Here is a 25840-nt window from a genome sequence, read left to right on the forward strand (position 1 = left end):
CTCCAAACAGGTGGCCAACACATTGCTAAAACACTACCCACATGACTGTTTTGACCATGGCAATGCTTGCCCAGTCAAGCCATGGTAAAACACACTTTACTTGGCAGGAGTCGACAGCCACTTGTTAAACCAGTTGCTAAGGTTTCACTCGACTGCTCCGACTAACGTCGGTGACATTTTAGTCCTAATTTAATTGTGGCACTATGCGCTCTGGCGCATATGGGTACGTGTAATGTTGTTGACTGTGGCTATCCAAGCTTACGCTCTGTTGTCACGCTCGGGTCTCTTGAACTAACCGATTGAGTTAGGTTGTCTGACTCATTTCGTGGTGAACACCAATTTTTAATCTGGTAAACAAATGAAAGGGTTAAAAAGGCGCCTTGCCCATGGCTCCGTGGTCATTCTCCGTCCCTCTACTTCCATATGGGCGGAGCCTTCTGGAATACGCGCAGAGCTGAACTCAAACTTCGGGAGTGAAAACAGAAGAGTACAATGGAAGGCAACCTTTGCGGTATTTGACGATTTTCTCATTCGGAAAACATTATTATGAAGACGCGTGCACTGCCACATATATTGCATGGATGACGGATAAACTCGACATTTTGTCAAAAATGGCAACTGCAATGGAGTGTGTTCGAGACGCGACACTGTAGCGCTGTAATCACTTTGGATTAAGTTACTCTCAAACAAACTCGCTTGTTCCGAGGCAATACGAACAAGTATACTTTCCCCATGACAAGCATTCGTTCCTGACCGTGCTTTGTTGAGATGTCTACGACAGGGTAGCGACATTCACCGGAGTCGATGGACACAGAGATGTGCTCCGAGTTCCCCACAGACCGACCGACAGGACGGAGAGAATGCCTGGCGTGATTTGTCCTGCTTGGTGAAGAGTCTTTGTCGGTGGCGCATTCAGAGCCAAAGCCGCATTTCATGGAATTATTTCAAGAAACACAAATGTGGAATATCATGTATCGATCAACTTTTTATTGGGTTGTCTTGGAGATATGTATATACAGCGCCAGAGGTAAGATTCAATGCGCCTACAGTCCAGTGGTTGCACATGGGATTAACTGACTGCTACTGATGGGCTACTTAATTAGCTGCCGAGTTGCAACTGTAATGCTTCCGATTTAAACCGAATCTCTCACTATCCGCATTCCAATACTTGGAACAAGTCCCTGGCATTTCAGTGTGGTTAACTACCCGGGTGTGGATGACTTCCTCTAGCAGAACGATCTGTTTTACGCATCAGTACAATCAGTGTGTTGTTGTGAGTGGTTCCTTTCACTAATTAACGTGCTCCCCCCTTCAGGTCTCAATGTTTGCACAAGTGGTAGTGCCACATCTTGCGAAGAATGCCTCCTCATTCACCCAAGCTGCGCCTGGTGCGCTCAAGAGGTAGGCTGGTGCATAGTATTCCAATACCCCCCAAGTAGCCCAATCACAGTTGGCAATTGTTCCATGTACTGTATTGTGCCATAGAGCTGGTCAATGTTTGTTCTGTCGCCTACAGCACAAAAGATTCATTTGCAACCAGTTTTCTTCTTATTTGAGCCAGATGTGTGGATGTCTTTTTTTTACTTAACTAGAATGTTGACAGTAAAAAGTTAAGATGTCTGGGTTTTGTGTGACACTTTCTCTGATGATGCACGTCCATAATGCACAATAACACCAAAGACTTTATATCCATTCCTCATTCAGCGCTCTCAGGTAACACCATTGTTTTTTTGTTGTCATAGGACTTTGGTATGACGAGAACCTTAACGTCACGCTGCGACCTGAGCCAGAACCTGCAGAAGCGTGGCTGCGACGTGCGGTACATCGAGAGCCCCAGCAGCACAGCCAGCATCCACATGAGCAGACCCCTCAGCTCCAAAGGCAACGGCCCGGCGCAGTTCGACGTTGTCCAGATACAGCCGCAGAGCATTTCTCTTACTCTTCGGCCTGGTATGCACTCTTTAAGTCTGTCTTATGTGGGACATGACATGAGCGAGAGAGAGCGAGACAGAGAATACACACGCACATCACAGAAGTGCAGATGCTGGAATGCACTGATAACTGTTGAAGGGCCAGCTCTGACCTGTGTGTGAAACTAATATAACCTTTAAGTTTGCCTTAATGATGTATAATCCCTGACACTGACTTTTACATGCCTGTTGTGCATATGTTGTACTCCCTCCACAATACAGGCTCCACTCCACTCCAATCCACTCCACTACATTACATTTAGCTATCTCTCTTTATCCCAAGCGACTTGCCGTTATTTTTTTAAGTACAGGGTGTTGGTTTCAGTAGCTGGAGCAGTGTGGGGTTAGGCACCTTGCTCAAGGGCACCTGAACCATAGAGGGAATTGATGGGTGAGATTTGAACCAGCAACCCTATGATCTAAAGCCCATCTTCTTAACCACGAGGCCACAGCTTCCCCTCTGTATTCTCCTCTCCTCTGCTCTCATCCAGGTGACCCGACATGGTTTGGTATTTTATGCATTGTGTTGTCAGACAATTTGAAAAAAAACAACCTCCCACACACTGACCATTTAGCTGTTTTCTTTAATTCACGTTTCCGTCAGACCTAATGCTATTTCAGAAAAGAGCCAAATGGTCAGTGTGCAGAGTTTTTTCATACTGTCTGACGAGTGACCCATGAACTATCTCCTACACACCTGCAAGCCGAGGTGTGCGGAATAATGTGCAAGTCCAAGTTTGTACGTATATTCAATGTATGATGTAGTAAAGTGTACTCTCCTCTCCTCTTGGGTGGGCGTTGTGTTTGTCTATTGTGTTTTTGTCTATTGTAATGTCTTTGTAATTGTATCAGATGCACTGAAAATGGCAGAGAACAATTTTCTGATAGGACAAATAAACTATCTATCTATCTATCCATCTCTTCTCTCCTCTCCTCCAGGTGACCCCACGTGGTTCGACGTGCAGGTGCGGCCGGTGGAGGACTACCCCGTGGACCTCTACTACCTGATGGACCTGTCTCTGTCCATGAAGGACGACCTGGACACCATCCTCAACCTGGGCACCAAGCTGGCCGAGGAGATGGGCAAGCTCACCAGCAACTTCCGCCTGGGCTTCGGCTCCTTCGTGGACAAGAACATCTCGCCCTTCTCCTACACCGCGCCCAAGTACAAGGACAACCCCTGCAACGGGTGGGTACTGGCAGTGGTTGCAGTGTGCCACATATTATCTATACTACATTTAGTATGATTTTACTTGCAAGGGGTGGGTACAGCAAATCCTTTTTCGATTTTTGAACTTCACGTACAAGGACTACGATTGCATTTGGTGCGGACTACTGTCAGTGGTTGCAGTGGTACAGTACATTTACCTGTATATTTTTATTTTATTTTATTTTATTTTTAATAAAATAAAATAAAATAAAATGTTGTGCCTTTATCGGTACAGTTAAGAAAGACAGACAGGAAATGATTGGGCTGAGAGAGGTGGCGAAGGATCGGGAAACGACCTCGGGTCTGAATCGAACGTAGATCCCAGGTGTATGGTGTCTTGGCACACTGAGCCACACCGCATTCATAGACATCTAGTAGATTTTCATTTGCAAAGGGTGGGCACACTTGGACTAAATCCTTTAAAGCTTTTGACTGGCCAAGCGTTTGGTCTAAAGACCTTCCTCATAGTGTAGTGTCAGTGTGTCCAGCAGCATACCACCCATTGTTGTGTATTTTGTACTTTTCAGCATTTTTCTGGGAATGTTTTTATGTAGTGCTTCTGGTCTTAATGATTGTAGTCAGCCACACAAAATTACTGTGTTCAGTGTCCCCCATTGTAGTGTATTTTATTAAAGCATTTTCTGGGGATGTTTTTTTTTAATCAATATTGAATCCTTCTGGTCTGCACTATTGTCAGTGATCCATTAAAGGACGCATATTATTCCTATATTATTCAGCCTTTTGTGGGGATGCTGATTTCTTTACTCAATGTTTCTGGTCTTCAGTGTTTGTGTTTGCATGCATGTCAGGTCAAGAGGTTTCATTTCCTCATCAAAGGAAATTATGTTTACAGTGTAAATAAGAAGTGATACTGAATAGGGTCTTGCTGTCAAACATTTTTTGGTGTTTCCCTGTTCCAAAGAGGGTATGACTTCTGACTGCCCCTCCCTTTACCATCCTGGAAGCAGTTTTCAGTCAGGCCATCAGAATGGCTGTCAGAGTAGCCATAGTCGGTGACCTCTGTGTTAGAGCCAAGTGTGCCTTTGTATGTTTGTGGGTTATATCCATGAACCAATCCATATTTCTGTAAGCGCATGAGCCTGTGCTTGCGTGGGAATAATGAGGCTGGGTAAAAAAGAGAACATACTGGACCCATACGGCAGTTGAAAGCAGAAAAACAGTGGAGCTCTAGCTCGGCTCGCCACGCCAGCGCTTGCCCTGCGATCGCACCCCCGCCCCCCTCAGGGCCAGATAACCCTGCGCCAACCCAGTGCCATCACATCACGCCTCAGTGCCCATCTAGGTTATGCCCCCGACCCCTCCGCCAGCCAGCCAGCCGCTCCAACACAGTGGCACACCATTAGAGAGGCAGATGACTCAAAGACAGGAAAAAGACAGCATTGCACACACACGCGCGCGCGCCAAAACAAGTTGTGTAATGGAAAGCTGTGTATGCATAGTGGGGCCATGTTCCCTGTCTGTCAGGTTAATCATATGGTGGTTAGCATGCTAAAAGAAGAACAGAATCGTATGGCGGAAGCCTGCTCCTGCATGCACTGTATGAACGGCAGATGATTGCCATGACCTACAGACCACACAGCACAGCTCTGCTCTGCTTTCCTCTCCTCTCCTATCCTATCCTATCCTATCCCTCTGCTCTGTTATGTTCATTGACATTGTGGCAAGCCTCCAGTGCTGTCTTGTCTCCCTGTTTTCCTCTTTGTGATGAACTGTGTTGCATCCTTTCGAATGAGCTGCTTGACTGAAATGAGGATAATAAAGGGTGAGGATTGGATGAAAGGAAGGAAGGGTGCGTGCATGCGTGTGTGTGTGTGTGTGCGCGCGTGTGCGCGTGGCCACAATGAGACACACCCTTATGGCAAGGATGGGCAAGAAATATGCTTTTGTTTTGTTATGCCTCCACCCAAAAGGGCCCGAGGCGTCCTCTTTTGAGGTCGTCCACCTGTGTTTTTTTGATTGTGCTATAACTTATGAATTGTTGCATGAATTCTGACTGAATTTTATGTAACTTTTCAAGTTTGGTCAGGGTTGTAGCTTTAGGGGGGGGGAGCAGGACGTTTCTAAATAATTAAGTGGCTTTGGATAAAGGGGTCAGCTAAGCTTAATGTAATGTTTTGTTCTGTCCTGTGTGCGTGCTTGCGTGCGTGCATGTCATGATCGTTAGGGTCAAGCTCTTCCCGACGTGCGTGCCGTCGTTCGGGTTCCGGCACATCCTGTCCCTGACGGACAAGGTGGACCGCTTCAACGAGGAGGTGCAGAAGCAGATGGTGTCGCGCAACCGGGACGGCCCAGAGGGCGGCTTCGACGCCATCCTACAGGCCGCTGTTTGCAAGGTGAGCTGTCAATCAATCATAGTAACCATGGCAATAGTGGCGGTGCCAGTGCCATCCTACAGGCCACCGTTTGTAAGCTAAGCTGTCGATCAATCATATAGCAACCATGACAACCGGAACTGCCCAGAGTGTGGCTTAGACCAGTGGTTCCCAACCAGGGGTACGTGTACCACTAGGGGTACGCGAGCAAACTACAGGGGGTACGTGGAAAAAGTGTATTGATAACAATTGTATGGAATATAGACACATTGGGGATAGAGGAAGAGATAGGGTAGGGAGTTAGGGGGTACTCATGGCATGACAATAGGCTTAGGGGGTACGCAAGACGAAAAAGGTTGGGAAACACTGGCTTAGACGCCATCCTACATGCCACCGTGTGCAAGTTAAGCTGGTCAGCTGTCAATCATGCCCATGTCTGTCAATGGGGCTTGATGCGGGTCTGATGTCATCCTTTAGGCTGCTGTGTGCAAGGCGAACTGTCAATCACTCATGGTCACCATGGCAACAGCGATGGTGGTTCACCATAAAGTTTTGCACACCTCAGTTCGAACTGGTGCGTTCCATGCAGCCAATGTTTCAAAGAAGTATACAAAAATCCTGCACCCCGTCTATTGCACTTTAAATTTTAGTGCTTGAAAAGTTTAGGCTATTCAGACCTTCTTCCGGTGAGTTTTGCAAGTGGGGATAGATGGGGGATAGGTGGGGATTATTGTTTACTAACGGCTGCGGTGGTGCCAGGTCCCATGATGATGTTGCTGTTGCAGTCTGTCTCTAGGACACTATGGATGGATGGTTGCCGGGGGTTTGCTGTTGGTTCTCCCCAATTACACACACACACACACACACACACACAGGGATTAGCCCAGCTGAACAAACAAGAGCGAGCGAGAGAGAGAGACAAGAGACTGAGCGGGAGACTGTCGCCTGGCAGGTCTTGTCATGTCCCGCATGGCAGACTCAGACCTGCACAGCTCCTCTGGAAGCCAGAGAAAAAGATTGTTGTGGTTTTTTTTTCAGAGCTGTGTCGTTATGCCAAATATCTGCTCTCAGCAGTAGAAAGCCTCCTGTCTTGTCTAGCCTGTCCTTGCCATTCGTAAAGCTCCTGTCAATTCACATATTCAGATTTGCTCTCTTGGATACAGATGAGAACCTGAAGCTCTCTCTCTCTCTCTCTCTCTCTCTCTCTCTCTCTCTCTCTCTCTCTCTCTCTCTCTCTCTCTCTCTCTCTCTCTCTCTCTCTCTCTCTCTCTCTCTCTCTCTCTCTCTCTCTCTCTCTCTCTCTCTCTCTCTCTCCCTCCCTTGTATTGTATTTGGACAATGCAACTAGTACAATATGTATTGTACCCTGTGAACTCATTAAAGCTGCTTCGTTATCACCTTAGTTTACGGTTCCTCATTTACTGTATCCACTTGTGTCAACATGTACTGCACATACCTACCCTAACTACACTGTACAGTGCAACTGCCAGGGCTTTAACGATGCACTCAACTCATGATTCGGTTCTTTTTGACCTACGGTTCGATGCATCCCATGATTTCTGAAATATATCTCTTTTGAAGCTTGGAAGCACTATCACATCACATCATATGGTTGTTTTCTGGACTGAAAGGATAACTGTATTTTGAAAGGGTGTATCACGATACTGCCTCCTTACATCACGATGCAGTATCATGACTTTGAGTATCGTGATTTCTCGGTTCGATCCAATATCGTATCAGCCCTAGCAACTACATAATGTTACATGCTGCTGCAAACTTTACTTTAAGGTCCCCCATTACATGTAATAAGGTGCCATTTAAGAAAGTGTAACCTAGTCTAGTCCACCATGAGTGTGCGACAAGCACGGTACTATGTATTGCCATGCCCTGGACTTCCAACTCCAGCACATGTGGCTGGGGAAAGGTCATGATTGTTTAGTTGGACTCCATTAGTCAGTAGAGCGCTTCCAGGGGAGAATGGACCGGACCAGCTTTGTTTGGCTTTTGTGTTTGTTTTTTTCCACTGAGTCACTTGGGAAGCTTTTGCTGTGTGCTGTGATTCTTTTTTTTCCACGCAACTAGTTGTTTTTAAATGTGACTGGGTTGAGGTTGAGCCGAATAGGCTGATGGTTTGCAGCCTTTTTGTGACAGCAGGTGAATGTTTGTATTGCAGGATTAAATACACAAAGATAAGACGGCAGTGTTGGTTAAACATATCCAGCGTCCTTTTGACCTAGATGACACATAGTTAGTGTTAAGGTCAGATTAGACTTCTGCAACTGCGCTCGTCAAAACTCGCGTGGGAGTGGCCACGAACCAACATTGTATTCATGCATCTGCGAGTTCTGCGAGGTCCGAGGTCTCGTCGCGAGCCACATTTGAAATTGCGCGATTAGGCTACTTTCACTACATTGTAAGCACTGCGGTCATTATTAAGCAATGTTGCTTTCTATCCCGGTTAGCTAGGTATTTTCACACAAATTGCAAAGGCAATGCACTGGTATCATTATTTGACATACCCAGTCTGTTTTCACGAGCAGAAAATGCAAGCATGTAAAGACAGTTGATTCTGCCGATGTGTGTACATTCGGTGGAGGAACGGTAGTAAAACCGCAGGCATTGTGCCACGAGTGTTCATCTGATGCATTGTTTGTTACTTAGCTTGTAGCTTCGTGTATTTACACACATTTACACACAAGGCATTAATAAAGTTTTTAACAGAATACAGCTCTGCTCTCGCAAACGACTGGCATTGCGCTGCCACAAGAACAAGGAAGTAGCGAGACGACCAATCATAGCGCCTTTTTGTCTGCGTACTCCGCGTCCGTCCGACGGATAGTTAGAATTTTTTCGAGGCGCTCGACGACGGGCGCAGAGCCTCTGAGAGGGGGGCGTGGACTCGCATAGACAGAAAACGGACGGACGCAGATTCTATGCGTCCCAAGCATAAATCTAGCTTTAGTCGCAGAATAACCCCCCTGAGCTCATATGCATGCATTTGTTGACTGCATTGCACTGTTTTCCCATTCATTTGACATTGGTTGGTCATGTGCTGCCTCACTGAAATATGCCATTGCATGTGTTGCATTGAATGCCACCACTCCGTTAAACAAAAAATTGGAAAATGTATGACTTATGAATGCATCACGGTGTCCTTTCTGTTGCAAAGGGTAGTAAAAGTTGCCCTGCCAGGACTTGAACACGGACCTTCTGGACTACCAAATTGGGGCTCTGACCGCTACACCAGCCTCTTTGATGGAGCACTCAGAGCCACAGTTTGGTACTCCAGAAGGTCCGTGTTCAAGTCTGGGCAGGACAACTCTATACTTTCCCTGCGTGATCCCTGGTGACAGCACCTCCTTCAAACACACCCACCATCATACATCGTTGCATGGCATTCATGTATGCATCTGTGTGATCCTAGGGTAGTGTGTGTGTGTGTGTGTGTGTGTGTGTGTGTGTGTGTGTGTGTGTGTGTGTGTGTGTGTGTGTGTGTGTGTGTGTGTGTGTGTGTGTGTGTGTGTGTGTGTGTGTGTGTGTGTGTGTGTGTGTGTGTGTGTGTGTGTGTGTTTTTGTGTGTGTTTTGTGTGTGTTTTGTGTGTTTTGTGTGTTTTGTGTGTTTTGTGTGTGTGTGTTTTGTGTGTTTTGTGTTTTGTGTGTGTGTGTTTTGTGTGTTTTGTGTGTTGTGTGTGTGTTCTGCTGCATTTCATACATAATTTAAGTCTGTGCTCCAGAAACATGATTCACCAGGTCTTGCGTGGGTTGGTGATATGCAGGGAAGTCGATGGGGGGGGTCAAAGGGGTCCGATGTCCTTGGCCCAGAGAGCGGGAGGGGCAGTATGGGGTTCTCCTTACATTATATTGGTTGGGGGGGCTTTCCGATTACGTTGTCCTGGGTCCAGCCAAAGTTGTCAGCGATAATATGTTGGTAATATGTTCTCTTCCCTTGACAGAAGCGGATCGGGTGGAGGAAAGAGGCCTACCATTTGTTGGTGTTCGCCACGGACGACGTGCCGCATCTTGCCCTGGACGGCAGGCTTGGAGGTCTGGTGCAGCCCAACGACGGGGAGTGCCACCTGGACGACAAGAACGAATACGACGCCTCCACTAAGATGGTGAGCCTGCCACAGCACACTGATGGACTCCCAGCTGTGGAACTGTTGTTCTTAACTTCTGCATTCAGAAGATACAATCCAGTGCCACATATTCCAAAAGACCTGGAGCCTCATATGTACTAAGACTTGCATGGATTTCCTGCTGAATCCTTGCATATGTGAAAATTTAATAAAGATGCATATTCATATTATGCACCAATAAATTCAGATGCATAAATCCATGCATAAAGTGCAGTCCAGGCATACTGTATATGAGAATGTGATTTATCTGATTTCACATGAAATTCAGTGCACATGCACTCAGTCAGTCTTAGTGCGTGAGAAGTTGCCTACATACCTGTTTTTGTGCGTAAGCAAGCTTTGCTCATGTCACCCCTGGCTTTACCTGTGCACGTAGGGCAATTGGACTGGTCAAACCAGGTATTTTGGAATATGTGGCACTGGATTGTAGATCCTGACTCCCAAGTTGCTCGTCCCTGCCGGAGACAAATGCGCCGCAGCCACTGTCTTCCTACTGTAGCCCTTACTCCCTCAACACAGTCAGACGGGTCATTCACAATCACTTACCCCTGAATGAGTGATTTATAACAGTCACTCACTCACTTCAAAGGGATCCTTTCAGGCTTCCATCCGGGTAGTATCTGTGCCATGTTCTTGCAATGATAGTTTATTCAATCATTTACTGCTCACAGTTTCCTACTTATTTTACAAGAAACCCTCCCCCATCTCAGAGCCCAGAGTTCCAGTCACACAGCTGGGATGTCCATGTGCAACCAGGAGGTGTGTTTGTGTTTTAATATGTCGCAGACAGGTCATTCTGGACTTCCAACGTCTTTTATTTGGTTACGTTCCCTGCAAAGACACAAATTACTTAAACACGTTACTGGAAACTCACCGCATTCCTAATAATCCACCCCACCCCCACCCCCACCCCCACCCCCATCCCACCCCCCTTCTTCAGATGAGTCATCATCTTTTTAGCCAAAGCCGAAAGTCAACATTTCATATCTTCCCGTCTGTAATATCCCAACAGTGCAAGTGCCAAACATCCGGAGCTGTCTGGATTGAATGACTTTTCTCGTGACCATGTCCTGATGATTCATTCATCCCTATTGAGTAGTTGTGTTGTGTTGTGTTGTGTTGTGTTGTGTTGTGTTGTGTTGTGATGTGTTGTGTGGTCTTGTCTTGTCTTGTCTTGTCTTGTCTTGTCTTGTCTTGTCTTGATGGTCAATGGGGGAGTTTGTCAGGCGGGAAGGACCTCGAGGGGACAGGGAGACACTAATGTAATAATAACTTGATCACTGTCATGCGCTGTTGTACAATGGTGAAAATGAAAACGGACGGCGGAATAGCGACGTTTTGTTCTGGCTCATTCCGAGCCCTCCACGACATTCCCTGGCCCCATTGACTTGTGGAATGCCACAAACTGTGTGGGACATTGAAGACAGCGTGTGTGTGTCAATTCAATGAATGTGCTCCACTCTATGTAAAATACATGCATCAAATGATATGCTGTTAATTTAGTTAAATATTCTACGTACAGGAACTAGTTGTATTTGTATGAGATATGGCCAAAAGTCTTAATTCTCATGCGTAGTTTAGGCATACAATCTGGAGGGCTACTCAGCAAGCCTCTGAGGAAATATATTTTAAGATATGAAGGAATGCAGTCTCGATCTGCGTCATTTCTTCCTTTTAGCATTTTGCTTCGGTTCTTGGATGAATTCTCAAGGAAGGTTTTCCTCAGGAGACTTCTGTTTGGTATGGTTTGAATTCCTTACAGTAGAGCCGGTGGGGGAATGGTTAAATTTGTCAGGAGTCAGGCTCACATTTCCCCCCCTCACCACTAATTTCCACGCTCTTCTCCCCTCCGTACAGTGTACAGGACATGATCTATCCATACATATATACTTCAGAAGCAATGAACCTATCACCCGTACTCTCTGACAATTTGCATTTTCCTAAAAAAAAAAGATGAAGCTTTAATGATACTCTCACACGCACTCCCCCCTTCAAGTACAGCAGTGGTATAGTATGTGATGGTATGCTTGACGTCGGCCAATGTAAATATTATAGGGAGAGAGCGAAGGGCCATTCACTTCCTTCTGTAAATTTCCTGTCTTTTTCTTGAATCTCCAAAGTTGGGAAAGGGCTATTGTGTGGACAAGTGATGTATGCTCACGGCAGTCAGTGAAAAAAAAGGGAAAAAATGCTCATCTCCATGAACCCTGCTCATCTGTCTCTGTATTTCCCTACTTCCTGTGTACTGTTCATTATGTCCTAATTTGTTTGTCGCTTTAGATGAAAGTTAATGTGTCGTGTTTTCTCACACAGGATTATCCCTCACTAGCCCTTCTGGGAGAGAAGCTGGCCGAAAACAACATCTTCCTCATATTCGCCGTGACAAAAAGAACCGTCGTTCTGTACAAGGTACCATCACATTGCGTGTTGTTGCTGTCTTTTTTTTATTTCTCCCTTTCCACGTGGAGGCTCTCTCCATGCGTGACTTAATACCCTTTGCATCACAGGATAATTTAATTCCCCATCCTGACATAACCTGTCTGTTGTCTTTTCGTCCTGCTTCGTGTGTAAAGAATTTGACTGCTCTGATTCCTTCAACCACGGTGGAGGTTTTGGAGAACGATTCGAAGAACATCATTCAGCTGATCGTAACTGCCTACAACGTAAGTGTGTTGTTAACCCTCTGTCTGTCTGTCTGTCTGTCTGTCTGTCTGTCTGTCTGTCTGTCTGTCTGTCTCTCTCTCTCTCTCTCTCTCTCTCTCTCTCTCTCTCTCTCTCTCTCTCTCTCTCTCTCTCTCTCTCTCTCTCTCTCTCTCTCTAGCCCCATATGTGTCTTGACTGAGCGAGTGTGGAATCTGTCTAGACTGAGGTCCAACAACCACTGGGGGAGGACAAATGCAATTGTTGGCTCAAACCCATTCTTTCCTTGGCACATGGAGATGTTTGAATTGCTCAGTTTGAATTGCTCAGTTACTGCTGGTTAGGCCACATTTGACTTTTTTTATTAGCCAGAACAATTCCACCATAACCGTCTGCAATATACGGTATGCCACCCCATTTTGGATTTGCCCAAGTTTGCATAATAATGGAAAGCTGAGTTTGGATCATACATTCACTATGGTTGGAACAGCCAGGCCTGTGTGTCTGTGTGTGTCTCTGTCTCTGTCTCTGTGTGTGTTTGTGCGCGCGTGTGTGAGAGAAGGAGTGTGTGCCTGTGTGTGTATTTGGCCTCTTGTTCAAAGTGTCTTCATATCTGGTTAGCCAAACAACTTTGGGCATGAATTCCTTTTTGGAGATTATCAAAACACTGACCAAAAAGATGTGAAAACACACAATGTCATTAATCACCTAGCCTCCCCGCGCTCGCTGGGCTGCTCTCCTAGTCAGATTAATCGTAGTCAGCCGGCTTCCTGATTTTCCTGGCTCTGTAATTTGGGTCAGCACCTTTTTGAGAGGAACCATGCCAGAATGTTGAACTCAGCTGGCTAGGCTAGGTGTGTGGGTTTGCATGTGTGGGTGTGTGCACATCGGAAAAGATGTGTGTGTGCTTAATGGAGGGTGCAAGAAGATGTGTGTGTGTTTGCGTGTGTGTGCGCAAGACGAGTATTTGTGTTGTGCTGGTGCAGGCCCATTAGCTATGTCCGTCAGGGTGCAGGGGCGGCGGTGGTGTCTGCTTTGCTATGCTCCCATTAGACTGCTGCCCCATCCTGCTAGCTGTCAGGCCCAGCAGAGCGGCCCACAAGAGAAGAGAGGATGGCTTGTGTTTTATGCCTTTTTTTCCCCCTCTGGTCTGTGTGGCTGGCCAGGTCTGTGTAGGGCATTGCAATGTACTAAGCTGAACTCCTGGCACTCACACACACAAACACACACACACAAACACACACACACACACACACACACACACACACACACACTGTGTGTGTCTGTGTCTGTGTGTAGCTATGCACGTGTCCACACAGTCAGAGGCGCACACGTATTCAAAGCCTGTATTCAACCATATGAACTACGTATATCTCACCATTGTACTGAAGTACACAGACAGACAGGCACACACACACCACAATCTCTCTTTCTCTGTCTCTCTCTCTTTCTCTGTCTCTCTCTCTTTCTCTGTCTCTCTCTCTCTCTCTCTCTCTTACTATCTCTCTCTCTCTCTCTCTCTCTCTCTCTCTCTCTCTCTCTCTCTCTCTCTCTCTCTCTCTCTCTCTCTCTCTCTCTCTCTCCCTCTCTCTCACTCTCACTCTCTCTCTGCCTTCTTCCTTGTCTTTGTTTCTCTCTCACTTACTCTCGCTCACTCTCCTTTCATGTTTTCCGTTAATGTGTGCTCTTCCTAGAGGAGTAGCATGGGGTCTCTACCAACATTTGTGTTTGCAAGCTTCTCTAGTCAGTGTTACTGAAGTCAACTTCTTAGTCAGTCTGTTTTAAGGTTTAATTTTTTTGTCTTAGTTGATTACACGCTATTGCCTCTTTTCCACTGCCTGTTTTCTGGTAGGCCTACAGCTCGAAACCACGCAACTCTGCCGTCACTCTTTGCTTCACGATTGAGCTGCCTCGTGCCTATTCGAAAAGCAAAAAGTGGCAGCCGAGTCGAGCCGAGTTAAGCTGTAGGCCTACCAGAAAACCGGCAGTGGAAAAGATCAATGTTGATATTATGAAATTAGTGCTACAGTATGGGCCGATGAAACGGAGCACACAAACAGCTCAAAATTTGACTCAGTCTTTACTTCAAAGTCAAAATAATAATAATAGTCATGGTTTATTTAACACAATATTGGCCAACTATGACAACCCATCATAAAAAGTAGTGAAAGTCTCTTGGTGAGTTGCAGTTGTTTCCCAACTTTTCTTGGCTTTTTCCATTTGATGAGAGTTCACAACCCTTGCTCTCTCTCTCTCTCTCTCTTGACATGACAAGTGGTGAAATGGTGATCACTGGGGATTGGATCATGCTGTGCCGCTTTCTCCCCCCTTCCACCCCTTCTTCAATGTGGGTCAAAACAGGGCAATCAATCACTGCTTGCTAGTCCACATGCCTGGTTTTGATTAGCCGCGTGTCAGTGTATTGATGGTCGGATCTATTGAGTTCCTACATAAACAAACACACACATGTACATGGACACACACACAAGCGAATACAGGCACACACATGCACATGCAAAACTCACACATGCACACACACACACACACACACACACACACACACACACACACACACACACACACACACACACACACACACACACACACACACACACACACACACACACACACCACTCAGTTGTTCAAACAAAAGCACATCCAGTCATTCTTACTGTGACACCCCACCCGCATAGTCATCCAACACAATACAGCTGAACTGAGCGAGCGACCACACACACGCACACAGAGCTGAGCGAGCACCCACCCATTGTGTATACAGTACAGTGATTGCAGTGTGTGTGTTGAACTTGACACGTGGCGTCCCTGGGCTCAGGGGGGATTTAGCAGAGTGGAGAGAGAGCATGAGCGTGCAGTACAGTAATGTGTAGAGGTCCTCCTCCTCACTGGCCTCGCACTCACACCTCTCACCGTCACACAGTCCTCAAGGGATTGACCTGTGAGCTGCTTAAGCTTTCTCTCTCTCTCTCTCTCTCTCTCTCTATCTCTATCTCTATCTCTATCTCTATCTCTATCTCTCTCTCTCTCTCTCTCTCTCTCTCTCTCTCTCTCTCTCTCTCTCTCTCTCTCTCTCTCTCTCTCTCTCTCTCTCTCTCTCTCTCTCTCTCTCTCTCTCTCTGGCCCGCTGTGTGTGTGGTGTGGCCCGGCTTCATTGATTTGTGTGTATGTGTGTGTGGTATGTTTGGCGTGTGTGTTTGTTGTGTGGGTGTGTGTTTGTTGTGTTTTGTTTGTTGTGTTGTGTGTGCATGTGTGTATTTAGTTTGTTGAATATGTGTTATTGTGGGTAATTGAGTTTGCTTTGAAAGGTCAGGGGTTCGAATCTCGCAGGCCTACCAGTAGGTAGGATGTGGGTATGGCAGTAAGTAAATTACCAATACTCTCCTGGCTCCTCATCTACAATTGAAGTGGCCCTAGCACAGGGGTCTGGCACAGTGTTGCGTCATGGGCACTGCAGTAGACTTGTGGCCATGTACCTAAATAACTAAGTCAGTAAGTAAGTTAGCTCAGAGCAGACAACTGGACACAGAAACCTCAGGCACGCTCCCTCGGGTGTTAATGTAATCGTTTTGCAGAGGTGTCAATCCCCTGGTTTAGGGAGTTAAATCCCTGCCATGTTTTTGTTTTTAACAAAGGTGATTGTCAACAGGGAACTAATCAACCTGGGTGGTTACTATAGCTGGATGGCTGGAGAGACAGGGGCTGTATTCCAATATGCGACCTTGCGTCCTCCACTTGGGCTTGTGGCCTCACGTTTTGCTGATGCCCGGCCTCCGTGGAGAAAACAATTAAGTTTCCCCGCTGTCAGCCCAGCCAAAAACATTTTTCGGGGACTATTCTTCATTTACCATCCTGTTTGAAAATGAGAAAATGACTTTACAATTGAGCTTTTGCGAGATATTGAAATATAATGCTGTTTTCAGTGATGTCATCACGACGTATTACTTCCTGGTACGAGGCCACAAGCACAAGTGGAGGACGAAAGGTCGCATATTGGAACGCACACAGGGTAGGGCCAGGAAATGACCCAGGCTGAACACGCACATGGGTGCCACTGGGGAATGTTTCCCATGCATATATGGTGTGGCGCATTTAGTACAGTGTGCCACAAGGACCCCAATATTAGTGTCCTTTCATACTTCACCAACCCTCCCCTCCCCAGTTTGCCTCCTGCTGTCATTTAGAATGGTGGATTTATAATGTAAATGGTAACATCCGAGTAATACTGAGGCTATTGCTGGTATCTTTCTCTCCTCTGTTTCCTTCCTGTAGTAGAACATCCACTCAGAGCCGGGGTGGAGTTACAGGAAGGATGAGCAGGGCATTTGCCCCTGGTCTCACAGCCCTTTCCTATTTGTGCAGGGGCCCTATTATGACCTTGGCATGGTATGGGTGCTCTGTCAGTGTTTTGTCCTGGGGCCCTGTGTGCTATTGTTCCTCCACTGACTCAGAGGTTGCCAAAGTGATTGACCAACTATTTATAATGATGATGAATATTGAAGTTTTTTGCACAGAAATTATGCAATATTAATGTTTTTTTCCTGGTATCTTTCTCTCCCCTTTCCCTCCTGTATTTCCCTCCTCCTGTATGCAGAACATCCGCTCCAAGGTGGAGCTGAGCGTGTGGGACCACCCTGAGGACCTGAGCTTGGGCTTCTCGGCCACCTGCCAGGACGGACAGGCCCTCCCCGGCCTCAAGAAGTGTGGCGACCTCAAGATTGGAGAGACGGTGAGTCAAGTCGAGTGATACTGCCTAGTAAAAATAGACAAACCCGCATAGTGGCAGACTCCAGACCTCAAGATTGGAGAGGCGGTGCGTCAAGTCGAGTTATATCGCCTAGTAAAATAGACAAACCCGCCTCTTGGCAGACCTTAAGATCGGAGAGGCGGTGAGTAGCAGTGGTAACCTGGCCAAGGGGCTCTGAAGGAAATAAAAGGAGCAGCATTTAAGTGATCTATGCCATAGTTTGGATTCCAGATAGCCTAGTAAACTAGCCCCCACCCGCCAGTGGCCAAAATTATTTTTGCTTTTGAGTGGGTCTAGCCAATCACAATAATCAATAATCAGCCAATAATCACACACTTTTAATCTATGCATGCAAAGCGCACAGGGTTATGAGGGAGTGACGACAAAGCGTTAACAACGGGTTGTTCCCATCAACAATCTTCCGATGTCTAATTGATCGGGGGCCAGACTAAATATTCACATTTCATCTCACATTTAGGCTGGTTTACCAGGCTAGATTCCAGAGACATTCTGTGCTCTCTTGTGCCACAGTTTAGACTGCTGATCTGAGATCGGCAGCCAGTGGAGACCTTCTTGTGAAAGGTCATGTGCGATTGATAAATCCCTGCAGTAGGCCTCCTACGGCATCATGGCCATGCATGCCGGCGCTGCCTTGCATCATGTGCGTTGTTGCGTAATGCACAGACTGGAGAGCCGGTGAACACACACACACCACACATCTACGCTCGCGCACACGCATATCTACACACACATCTACAAACACACACACACACACACATACACACACACACACACACTCATATCTACACACACATATCTATGCACACATACACACAGACATACTAATACACACACGCACATCTACACACACCTATGCACATACACGCTTATCTACATCTACACACACACACACATGGCTTGCCAGGCTGGAAGGTGGAAGTTAAATTAATTCAGTGAGTTGAGGGAGTTAGGAGGCCACTCTGAACAACTGGGCCTTGTTACCCGGTGGAGTCTCTTGCTGGCCACTTATCTCCAAAGTGTAGAGTTCCTGCTCCATTTGCACACATGTAACGTGGCCGGCCGGCCAGGGAGCCCACACGGAATGAAACGTTCCCGCTCTTTCAAGAGCTGTTGGCTGGTGACCCAGTCTGCTTAGCTGCAGCTGAAGCGGTGTGCCTCAATAGAGCTCAGGCTGGGCAGGTCTCATATTTTATCGTAGCGTCTGAAGCGGTTTGTCATAAGAATGTCTTATATTGTTTTGGAATGATCAGATTTTAAGAGAATACCTCTTCAAAGTCTAAAACGTAGACAAAATAACTGCTATCCGTCACAGGCTCAAATCAGTTTTTATAACCCCTGTAAAAAAAATGTAGGGGGCCTAGTGTTAGAGTTGCTTTATTACAGTGCTGGTTTTATCAGTGTGTCGGGTGTCTGTTTGCGTTGTGGGTAGTACATTGATTACGTTTATATTAGTGCAATAAAGAAATTACTGCATCGGCTATCAAATTCCACTCCTTGAGAGCTAACGCAGCCATTTGAACTGGAGTTACTGGCGCGACACCCGCTCTGTCTTGCGTTTTGTTTGGAGACAAACAGAAATAAAAACAGGAGCTGAAAGTGCTGATGGGGGACAGAAGGCGGTCAGTAGGGTGTCCTGTGGTAATAGCCAGACAGACAGACAGACAGACAGATAGATATATAGCAGAGACGACTTGATGCATCAGCAGCTTGTGGTCCAGGAATCCCCTGAGGCGTCTGGCTGTCCTCCTCCTGCTGCTGCTGCTGCTGCTGCTGTCTTCCTTAGTGATAACACGCCGTCTAGCCCCTGTGACCCAGTGTCCTCCCCCAAAGACACACACACACACACACACACACACACACACACACACACACACACACACACACACACACACACACACACACACACACACACACACACACACACACACACACACACACACACACACACACACACACACACACACACACACACTCTTCCACCCCTACCCCCAGCTGTTGTGTATCCTCATGCACTTTGGCCTAGAACCCTGCTCACCTCGCCTCCCGTATGGGCGAGGACTATTAGGTTTGCCATGAGTGTAGAATGTTTGTCTAAAGATGTTTTACTAGTCATGTATTTGCTGATCCTGGCTGCCGAATGGGGCAAGGAGGAGTATTATCATGTGTGATGGTGTGCTACTTTAACTAAGATGTTCTTACCAATGACTTATAAAAGAAGGACTTTTACATTTACATTACATTACACTTAGCTGACACTTATTCTATTCGAAACGACTTGGTTATTTCATACGGTATTAGTTACAATCTGGACTCAGGAGCAATGCAGGGCAGTGGTGTAGTCTACTTTTTATGGTTGGTATACTGTATATTTGAGCATTTTTTTGAAGTGGGTATACTATACATTTGTGCTATTCTAAATAATGGATCAATCAATTATAAGTGGGTGTAATGAAATCCCTGAAATTTTGAAGTGGGTATACTCTGTATACCTGCCTTCTACGTAGACTACACCACTGATGCAGGGTTAGGTGCCTTGCTTAAGGGCACCATTTCTGAAAATGTTTTGCAGTATAAATGTTTAAGCAAGCTGCAAACTATAAAATAGGTGACATCAACTGATCATAGAGCACATCATTCAATGGGGTACACAGCAAGGGGGAAGTTGGTTGTGTGTGTGTTTGGTTAACAATTACTCTTTTATCCCCTACAAAAGATACGTCACCCCTCAATTACGCACTCTAATTACTAGCAAAACCTGCTATGATGATTCCCTGCAGTATCCATGGCAATAGCGCTCAGAACATTCCGGTCACTTGTTTAGTATTATCCAGTTTGTGATGAGGGCCTCCATAAACTATACAGTGAGAGAATGTAATGGCTCTCGCTCTCTCTCTCTCCCTCTCTCTCTCACACATACGCACACTCACTCTTTCTCTCCTTTTTCTCTCCCTCTCTCCCCATACACAAAAGGCCCACAGTATGCTAAAGGTCTTTCTCCTGTGAGCATATGCTCTCCTCTGCCTTGGCCCTCTAATGGGGCATCCTCATTACACGCTGCCACACAGAGAGAGCAGCTCTGACGGCACCTAGAAGCCCAGCTATCCCATCCCTCTCTTCTCCTCTCCTGTCCTCTTCTCTCCTTTCTTCTCCTCTCCTCTCCTCTCCTCTCCTGTCCTCTTCTCTCCTTTCTTCTCCTCTATCCTCCTCTCCCCCTCTCTTCTCCTCTCCTCTCTTCTCCTCTCCTCTCCAGGCTCGCTGGAGGCCCCCCTTCATTTCCCTCCCGCTCCTCGCTGCTCTCCTAATTGCGCTGCAAAGACAGTCGGCCATGTTAAAAGAGAGCGGGACCGGCCGACCGCGTCGGGCTCTGCATGAATGGGATGCCCTGCTGAATGGGAAGGAGGATCGCATTGTTGAGGCCTGGGACTGGCCTGGCCTGGTGTAAGGGGTCTGTTATGGTGCTCTTTGGTTTGCCCCCTTGCCCCGTCCCCTCATTCTCCTGCACTCCTGTTGAGAGGGTAGGGTTGTCTCACACCGTGCCCAGCTGCCAATCTTGCCTGTGAAAAGCAGGATGGAGGTGGTGGGTGGTGGTTTTTGGGAGGTAAGGGCAGCATCATTGGCACAGGCAAGGCAGGCAGCCCATGTGCCCGTTGCCCATGCGGCCTGCATCAGACACCCGCAGCATGTCAATTGGGGCCCCTCACAAAGGCAAAGCCGCAAGACTGCCCCCCCCCCTTCCCCTCTCACTCTCCTCCTCACTGCCTCACTAAGCTAAGTGAGAAACCCTGGGCCTTGGTGAAGAACACGAGGGCTTTTTCAGTGACATGGAGGCTAGCTAGCATTGATTTGAAATCCAAGCAATAGGGTCTTTTCAGTCCCACAACTCTCCGTTTTCCCCATTCAGAGGCTACTAAAGAGCCTGGCGTACATAAGGCATGGCGCTAAGCCGCTAGCCCTGGCTACAAGCCCACATGCATTGCTTTTAAATCCTCCCAGCAGGACGAAAATTGCACCCACACAAATGAGCGTTTTTTTTTGTGTGGCTCTTTGGCCTAAAGGCCTGGAAATAGCGTGATATTTTACTTGGAGATTTTCCATGTCAGTTTAAGAGGGCAAATGTTTTGTTGTTCCTCAGCATGTTGATATTTTGCATAGCTGAGTTGAAGACGACACCAGTTTTTTTTAGAGGGAGGGGAGCTGGTCACGCAAGGAAGCGCCAGTAAATCCTTCATGTTCGAGCCAGAATGCAGTCATGGCATTTAGGGAAAGAGTATTTTTTGCTTGTGGGTACTGGCTGCTGGTAACTTTGTTGGTGTTATTTTTTTTCCCTCTTTGCATCTGTTATTTTTTTCTCACTGGAATCAGAGTCTCTCTGCATGGGTCCACACATGCATACCTATGCACATACACACACACACACACACACACACACACACACACACACACACACACACACACACACACACACACACACACACACACACACACACACACACACACATGCATACAATGACTCGCACACACAAGCATGCATATGTGGTGACGATCTCTTTTGTATGTTTTTTTTTCTATTAGCACAAGTATAAGAAAGAGAATGAAGCAAGTGCACGAATGTGTATTATCCAAGAAGTACCAATTCATTCTTCCGCTGTCACAATCCCATTTTTCAATTCCCATATGCCTGAAACTATACAGTATTAGAAGTCCAAGTGCAAACACTCATCATGTGTGATGCTATTCTTGGTGCTAGTTTCTGTAAATACGAATTGTTCTCTTTGTTTCTCTGGAGGCCCAAGTCTTTCTCTTGGAGAGCAAAATTGTGTTTTATGGAGTTTGTTGGGTTGCGCTTTATGGAGTTAATGATTTTATGACGGTCTTGATTGAAAACATGTGCCTCACACACACAACACCAGCCAAAAAAATGTAGCATTGCTAAAGCTGTGCATCCCTCGTTTTTTTAGCAGCTTGTGTTGCATTTTACTTGCTGTTAGTAGCGAGTCAATCAATGGTGAGACGGATATCTGAAACACTCCTCTCTCTATTTTGCCTTCTCCCTCCATCTCTGTTCCTTTTCTCCTCTCTCTCTCTTCTTTCATTTTCCATCTTCCTCTCCTCTGTCCATCCCTCTCCTGTCTTTATTCATCAGCTCTCTTCAATGAGCCAGTCAGGTCGGTTTGAGATTTTTAAACATGTTTAATCTCTGCCCTTCCTTTTCGCTCCATCTCTCCTGCTATCTCTCTTTTTTTCCCTTTCTCCATCTGTCTCTTGCCTTTTTCTCTGTCGTTCTGCTCTCTCCTACTCTGTCCTGTCTATATTTCACACTATCTCTTCCCAACTCCTTATTGGGTTATTATTTTGGCTGTTAGTAGTGAAATCTACATTGTGAAAACAGTTGCCAACATGTCAGCTTATGCCTTCATCAGGGTCGTCTGATGGTCAGATGAAGGATGACCCTGATGAAGGCGTAAGCTGAAACGTTGGTCATAAAAGTGGTGATGTGTGTGACAACACTGGTTTTCCGCAACCCACTGGACCGCTTTGCACACCTCGCACAGTATGCATATACTAGAACTAAGAAAAGTAGTGAACGCTTAGCAGGAGTTATAGTGAACACCAGTACTATAAGCCAGTCAATCCTGAGATATGTGAAATTCTCCTGTCTCCCGTCCTGCTTCGCCCTCTATCCTCCTCCCCATCTCTTTATATTCATCTCTCTCCTATCATCTCATACCATCTCTTCTCTATATTCGTCAGCTCTCTCTTTGTCCAATCAATTTTCTCTATGTCTCCTCTCCTACCCTGTCCTGTCTTAATTATCTCTCTCTTTCATTCTCTATCTCTCTTTCTCTGGGCAGCTTGCTCTCTCTACTATCAAGCTATAGACAACCTTGAACTATTTGATAAGAAGTGGTGTGCAGATAAGGGGGTGTGGACAGTTAATGCGGATGGTGGATTAAGTTTTCTTTGGTAAGGGGTTGTTTTTTAGGGGGTAAGGTAGGGTGGTTTGGGGGGTGGGGACCATGGCTGCTTCAATAAAGGCATGTTAGGCAATGTCTCTCTCGCTCACTCTCTCCCTTTCTTTCTCTTTCTCTCTCTCTCTCTCTCTCTCTCTCTCTCTCTCTCTCTCTCTCTCTCTCTCTCTCTCTCTCTCTCTCTCCTTCTCTCTCTCCTCTCTCTCTCGCTCGCTCTGTCTTGTCTATATTCCTCATGGCCTCGTCCCAACTCCTCCTCTGATCATTAAGGCTGTTAGAAGTGAAAGCTAAACAGGATTTATTATGAGCGAGTCAATCCTGAGATATGTGAAACTCTCTCCTCTCCTGTCCTGCCTTGTCCCGATATCTTCCTCCCTAGCTCTCTTGCTTCCTCTCCTTTATCTCTTCCTTTTACTCTCTCCTAATCCTACTCCTACTGTCTCCGGTCTAGATTCGTCATCTCTCTCTCTCTCCCTCCTGTTCCTCTACGTCTCCTGTCTCCTTGCTCATTGGCCTCGCTTTCTCACGTGAACCCCCGAACAACCTCGAACCGCCGTAAGGCAGCCTCCTGAGCAGGTGTGTGAATGTGGGAATGTGTATGTATGTGTATTTTGAGTCATAGTTGTGATACTGCCCTATATATAAATACATGTTGTGTATTGTATTGTATCTCTGTCTCCTGTCATGCCGTCTCCTCTCTGTAGTGGTAATTGTCTCTCTTCTCTACTCCCCCTGTGTGCATAAGCCCCTCGGTGTCTCCTGCCCTCTCCTGTCCTGTATTTGTCATCTGTCTATCTCTCCTTGTCTTCTATGTCTCCTGCCCTCTCCTGTCCTGTCTGTCATCTGTCGATCTCTCCTTCTCCTCCTCTATGTCTCCTGTCCTGCCCCCTCCTGTCTGCATTGTGCCGTCTCTCTCCCCTGCTCCTGCTGTGTCCATATTAACCCCCACGCGGTGTCCAGCTCCATGTGACTCACATGTCTGTATAATGAGGGAGGGCTGAACTCCATTAGAGTCCAGGGAGCGCGGGCCGCGGCTCGCTGTGGGTGCTCCACTCTTACGCCCTCCTCTCCACTTCCGCTTTCCTCTCTTCCACTCTGCTCTCCTCTCTTCCGCCCCTTTTCTCCTCTCTTCTGCTTTTGCTCGCCTGTCCCATGTTCCACTCTCCTCTCCTTTCCTGTACTTTCCTTTGCCCTCTTTTCCCCTGCGTTCCGCTTCTTTCCTACATTCTCTCCTCTCCTCCAGTCTGCCCTCCTCCTCGCCTCCTCTGCGTCATGGTGCACCATGTGCTTGGTTAGTATCTGATGGCGGCTGCCTGCCTGCCGTGCCGCCCCTCTTGCTGTCATGTGACTCCCCCCATGATGTGACGTGACGAGTCCCCATGCCAGTGACTGCGGCGACTGCTGCCGTTCGGGCTTTCCCACTCTTTTGCCTCCTGCTGGCCAAGAAATTCAAGGAATGCGCACAGGTGGTGAACTGTGTGGCTGTGTGCAAGCGAGAGGGACGGAGAGAATAAGTGAGTTAAAGAGCGAGAGGGAGAGAGCTGTGTGTTTTTCCCGTCATCACCCTGCGCCCGCTCAACAAGGGCGTCTGTGTTCAGGGTTCAGGAAGAGTCTTAAATGTTTGTCATCCCGGTCGGCCGTGCCATGCCGTGCCTGCAGGGACGAGGTGAATCAGAGGCCTGCTGCACTATTCTCGTTCCCTGGCTATCACCACACTGCATCACAAGTTACAGAGTCTGAGTGGGAACCATGTATTTTCTGGAAGAAGTCGTCGATCTGAACTATTTAAAATACTACCTTAAGCTTGACCAGCGTGAAGCTGGTTTTGCACCTGGTGTTGGCATGATGGAGATCTGTAAACAAGCTATGTGCTTTGGGTGATAAACACGTATAATATAATAACAGGTCTTGTTCTCTCTTTCTGTTCTGTGATCGAGGTGAATATTTCAGCGAGGGTTTCCATGCTTCCATGCATGGTATTGCCCAGGCTTCTTATATCTATTACCAGTGACGTGTATAATATACAGGTCAGTGACTAGTAGAGAGCAGAAGTAGAAGTGGAGCTGACAGTAATGTATTTATTTTAAGACAGTCAGGGGAAGAAACTCCACAGCTCTGTTGGTGAATATTTTATATGGCTGACGTGTTCCTCGAGGCAGTTGCATTAAAGCTTCAGCTGAAGGTGAGGCGCATCTCAGAAACACAGAGTTCTTTCCACTGTTCCACGGCCACCCTCAAATCTGCCTGCATGCATGTGCGTGCACAACTGTGTGTCAATGACCACCTTTGTGTGCGTGCGCGTGTGCGTGTGTGTGTGTGTGTGTGTGTTTCTTATTGAGTGGTGCTTTCATCAGAAATGTTCCTCTCTGTATGTCCATGTCCTGGTTTTAAAGTGAACACTGTGGAGAGGAGTGCTTTCTCTCTCCCAGGACTTTCAGAGTACAGTAGCTCTAGATCCCTGCAGCGCTCTCAGGATCCCCATGCAGAAATGATGAACCTTCACACGTGATCTGGAAGAACACCCTGAACTGCTACTCTCTGGCAGAGACATAGACAGATGACAAGTTGATTGCATGTTCGTTCGTTCTTTCTTTCTCTTTTTCTTTTCCTTCTCCTTTCATTCTCTTCCCCCATCCCACTTTCTCTCTTTATTCAAGCCATTTCGCAGTGCTTCCATGCTTTGTCGTTCTTGCATGATGTGCCAGAGGTCACCTTGTTCTCTCAAACATCAACATGGCCTCCGTGGCCTTTTACTGAGGCTTTGCATCCCACCGCTCTGTAGTGTATGTCCCCCTGAGT

The 25840-nt window shown here is 46.8% G+C and overlaps 1 protein-coding gene across 1 annotated transcript in view; it reads left to right on the forward strand.

Moving 5' to 3' along the window:
• Positions 1-251: 251 nt before the first annotated feature.
• itgb5 (integrin, beta 5) overlaps positions 252-25840 on the forward strand; it is a 66329-nt gene continuing 40740 nt past the window's right edge. The window contains exons 1-9 of the mRNA XM_063214159.1: positions 252-1027; positions 1316-1401; positions 1743-1950; positions 2910-3159; positions 5366-5534; positions 9467-9628; positions 11963-12058; positions 12223-12312; positions 16899-17033. Coding sequence (XP_063070229.1) covers positions 934-1027; positions 1316-1401; positions 1743-1950; positions 2910-3159; positions 5366-5534; positions 9467-9628; positions 11963-12058; positions 12223-12312; positions 16899-17033 — 1290 coding nt within the window. The 5' untranslated portion in view covers positions 252-933. The remainder of the gene's footprint in view (positions 1028-1315; positions 1402-1742; positions 1951-2909; positions 3160-5365; positions 5535-9466; positions 9629-11962; positions 12059-12222; positions 12313-16898; positions 17034-25840) is intronic.

The sequence above is a fragment of the Engraulis encrasicolus genome, chromosome 13 (genome assembly GCF_034702125.1).
Source record: "Engraulis encrasicolus isolate BLACKSEA-1 chromosome 13, IST_EnEncr_1.0, whole genome shotgun sequence".
NCBI classification, from domain to species: Eukaryota; Metazoa; Chordata; class Actinopteri; order Clupeiformes; family Engraulidae; genus Engraulis; species Engraulis encrasicolus.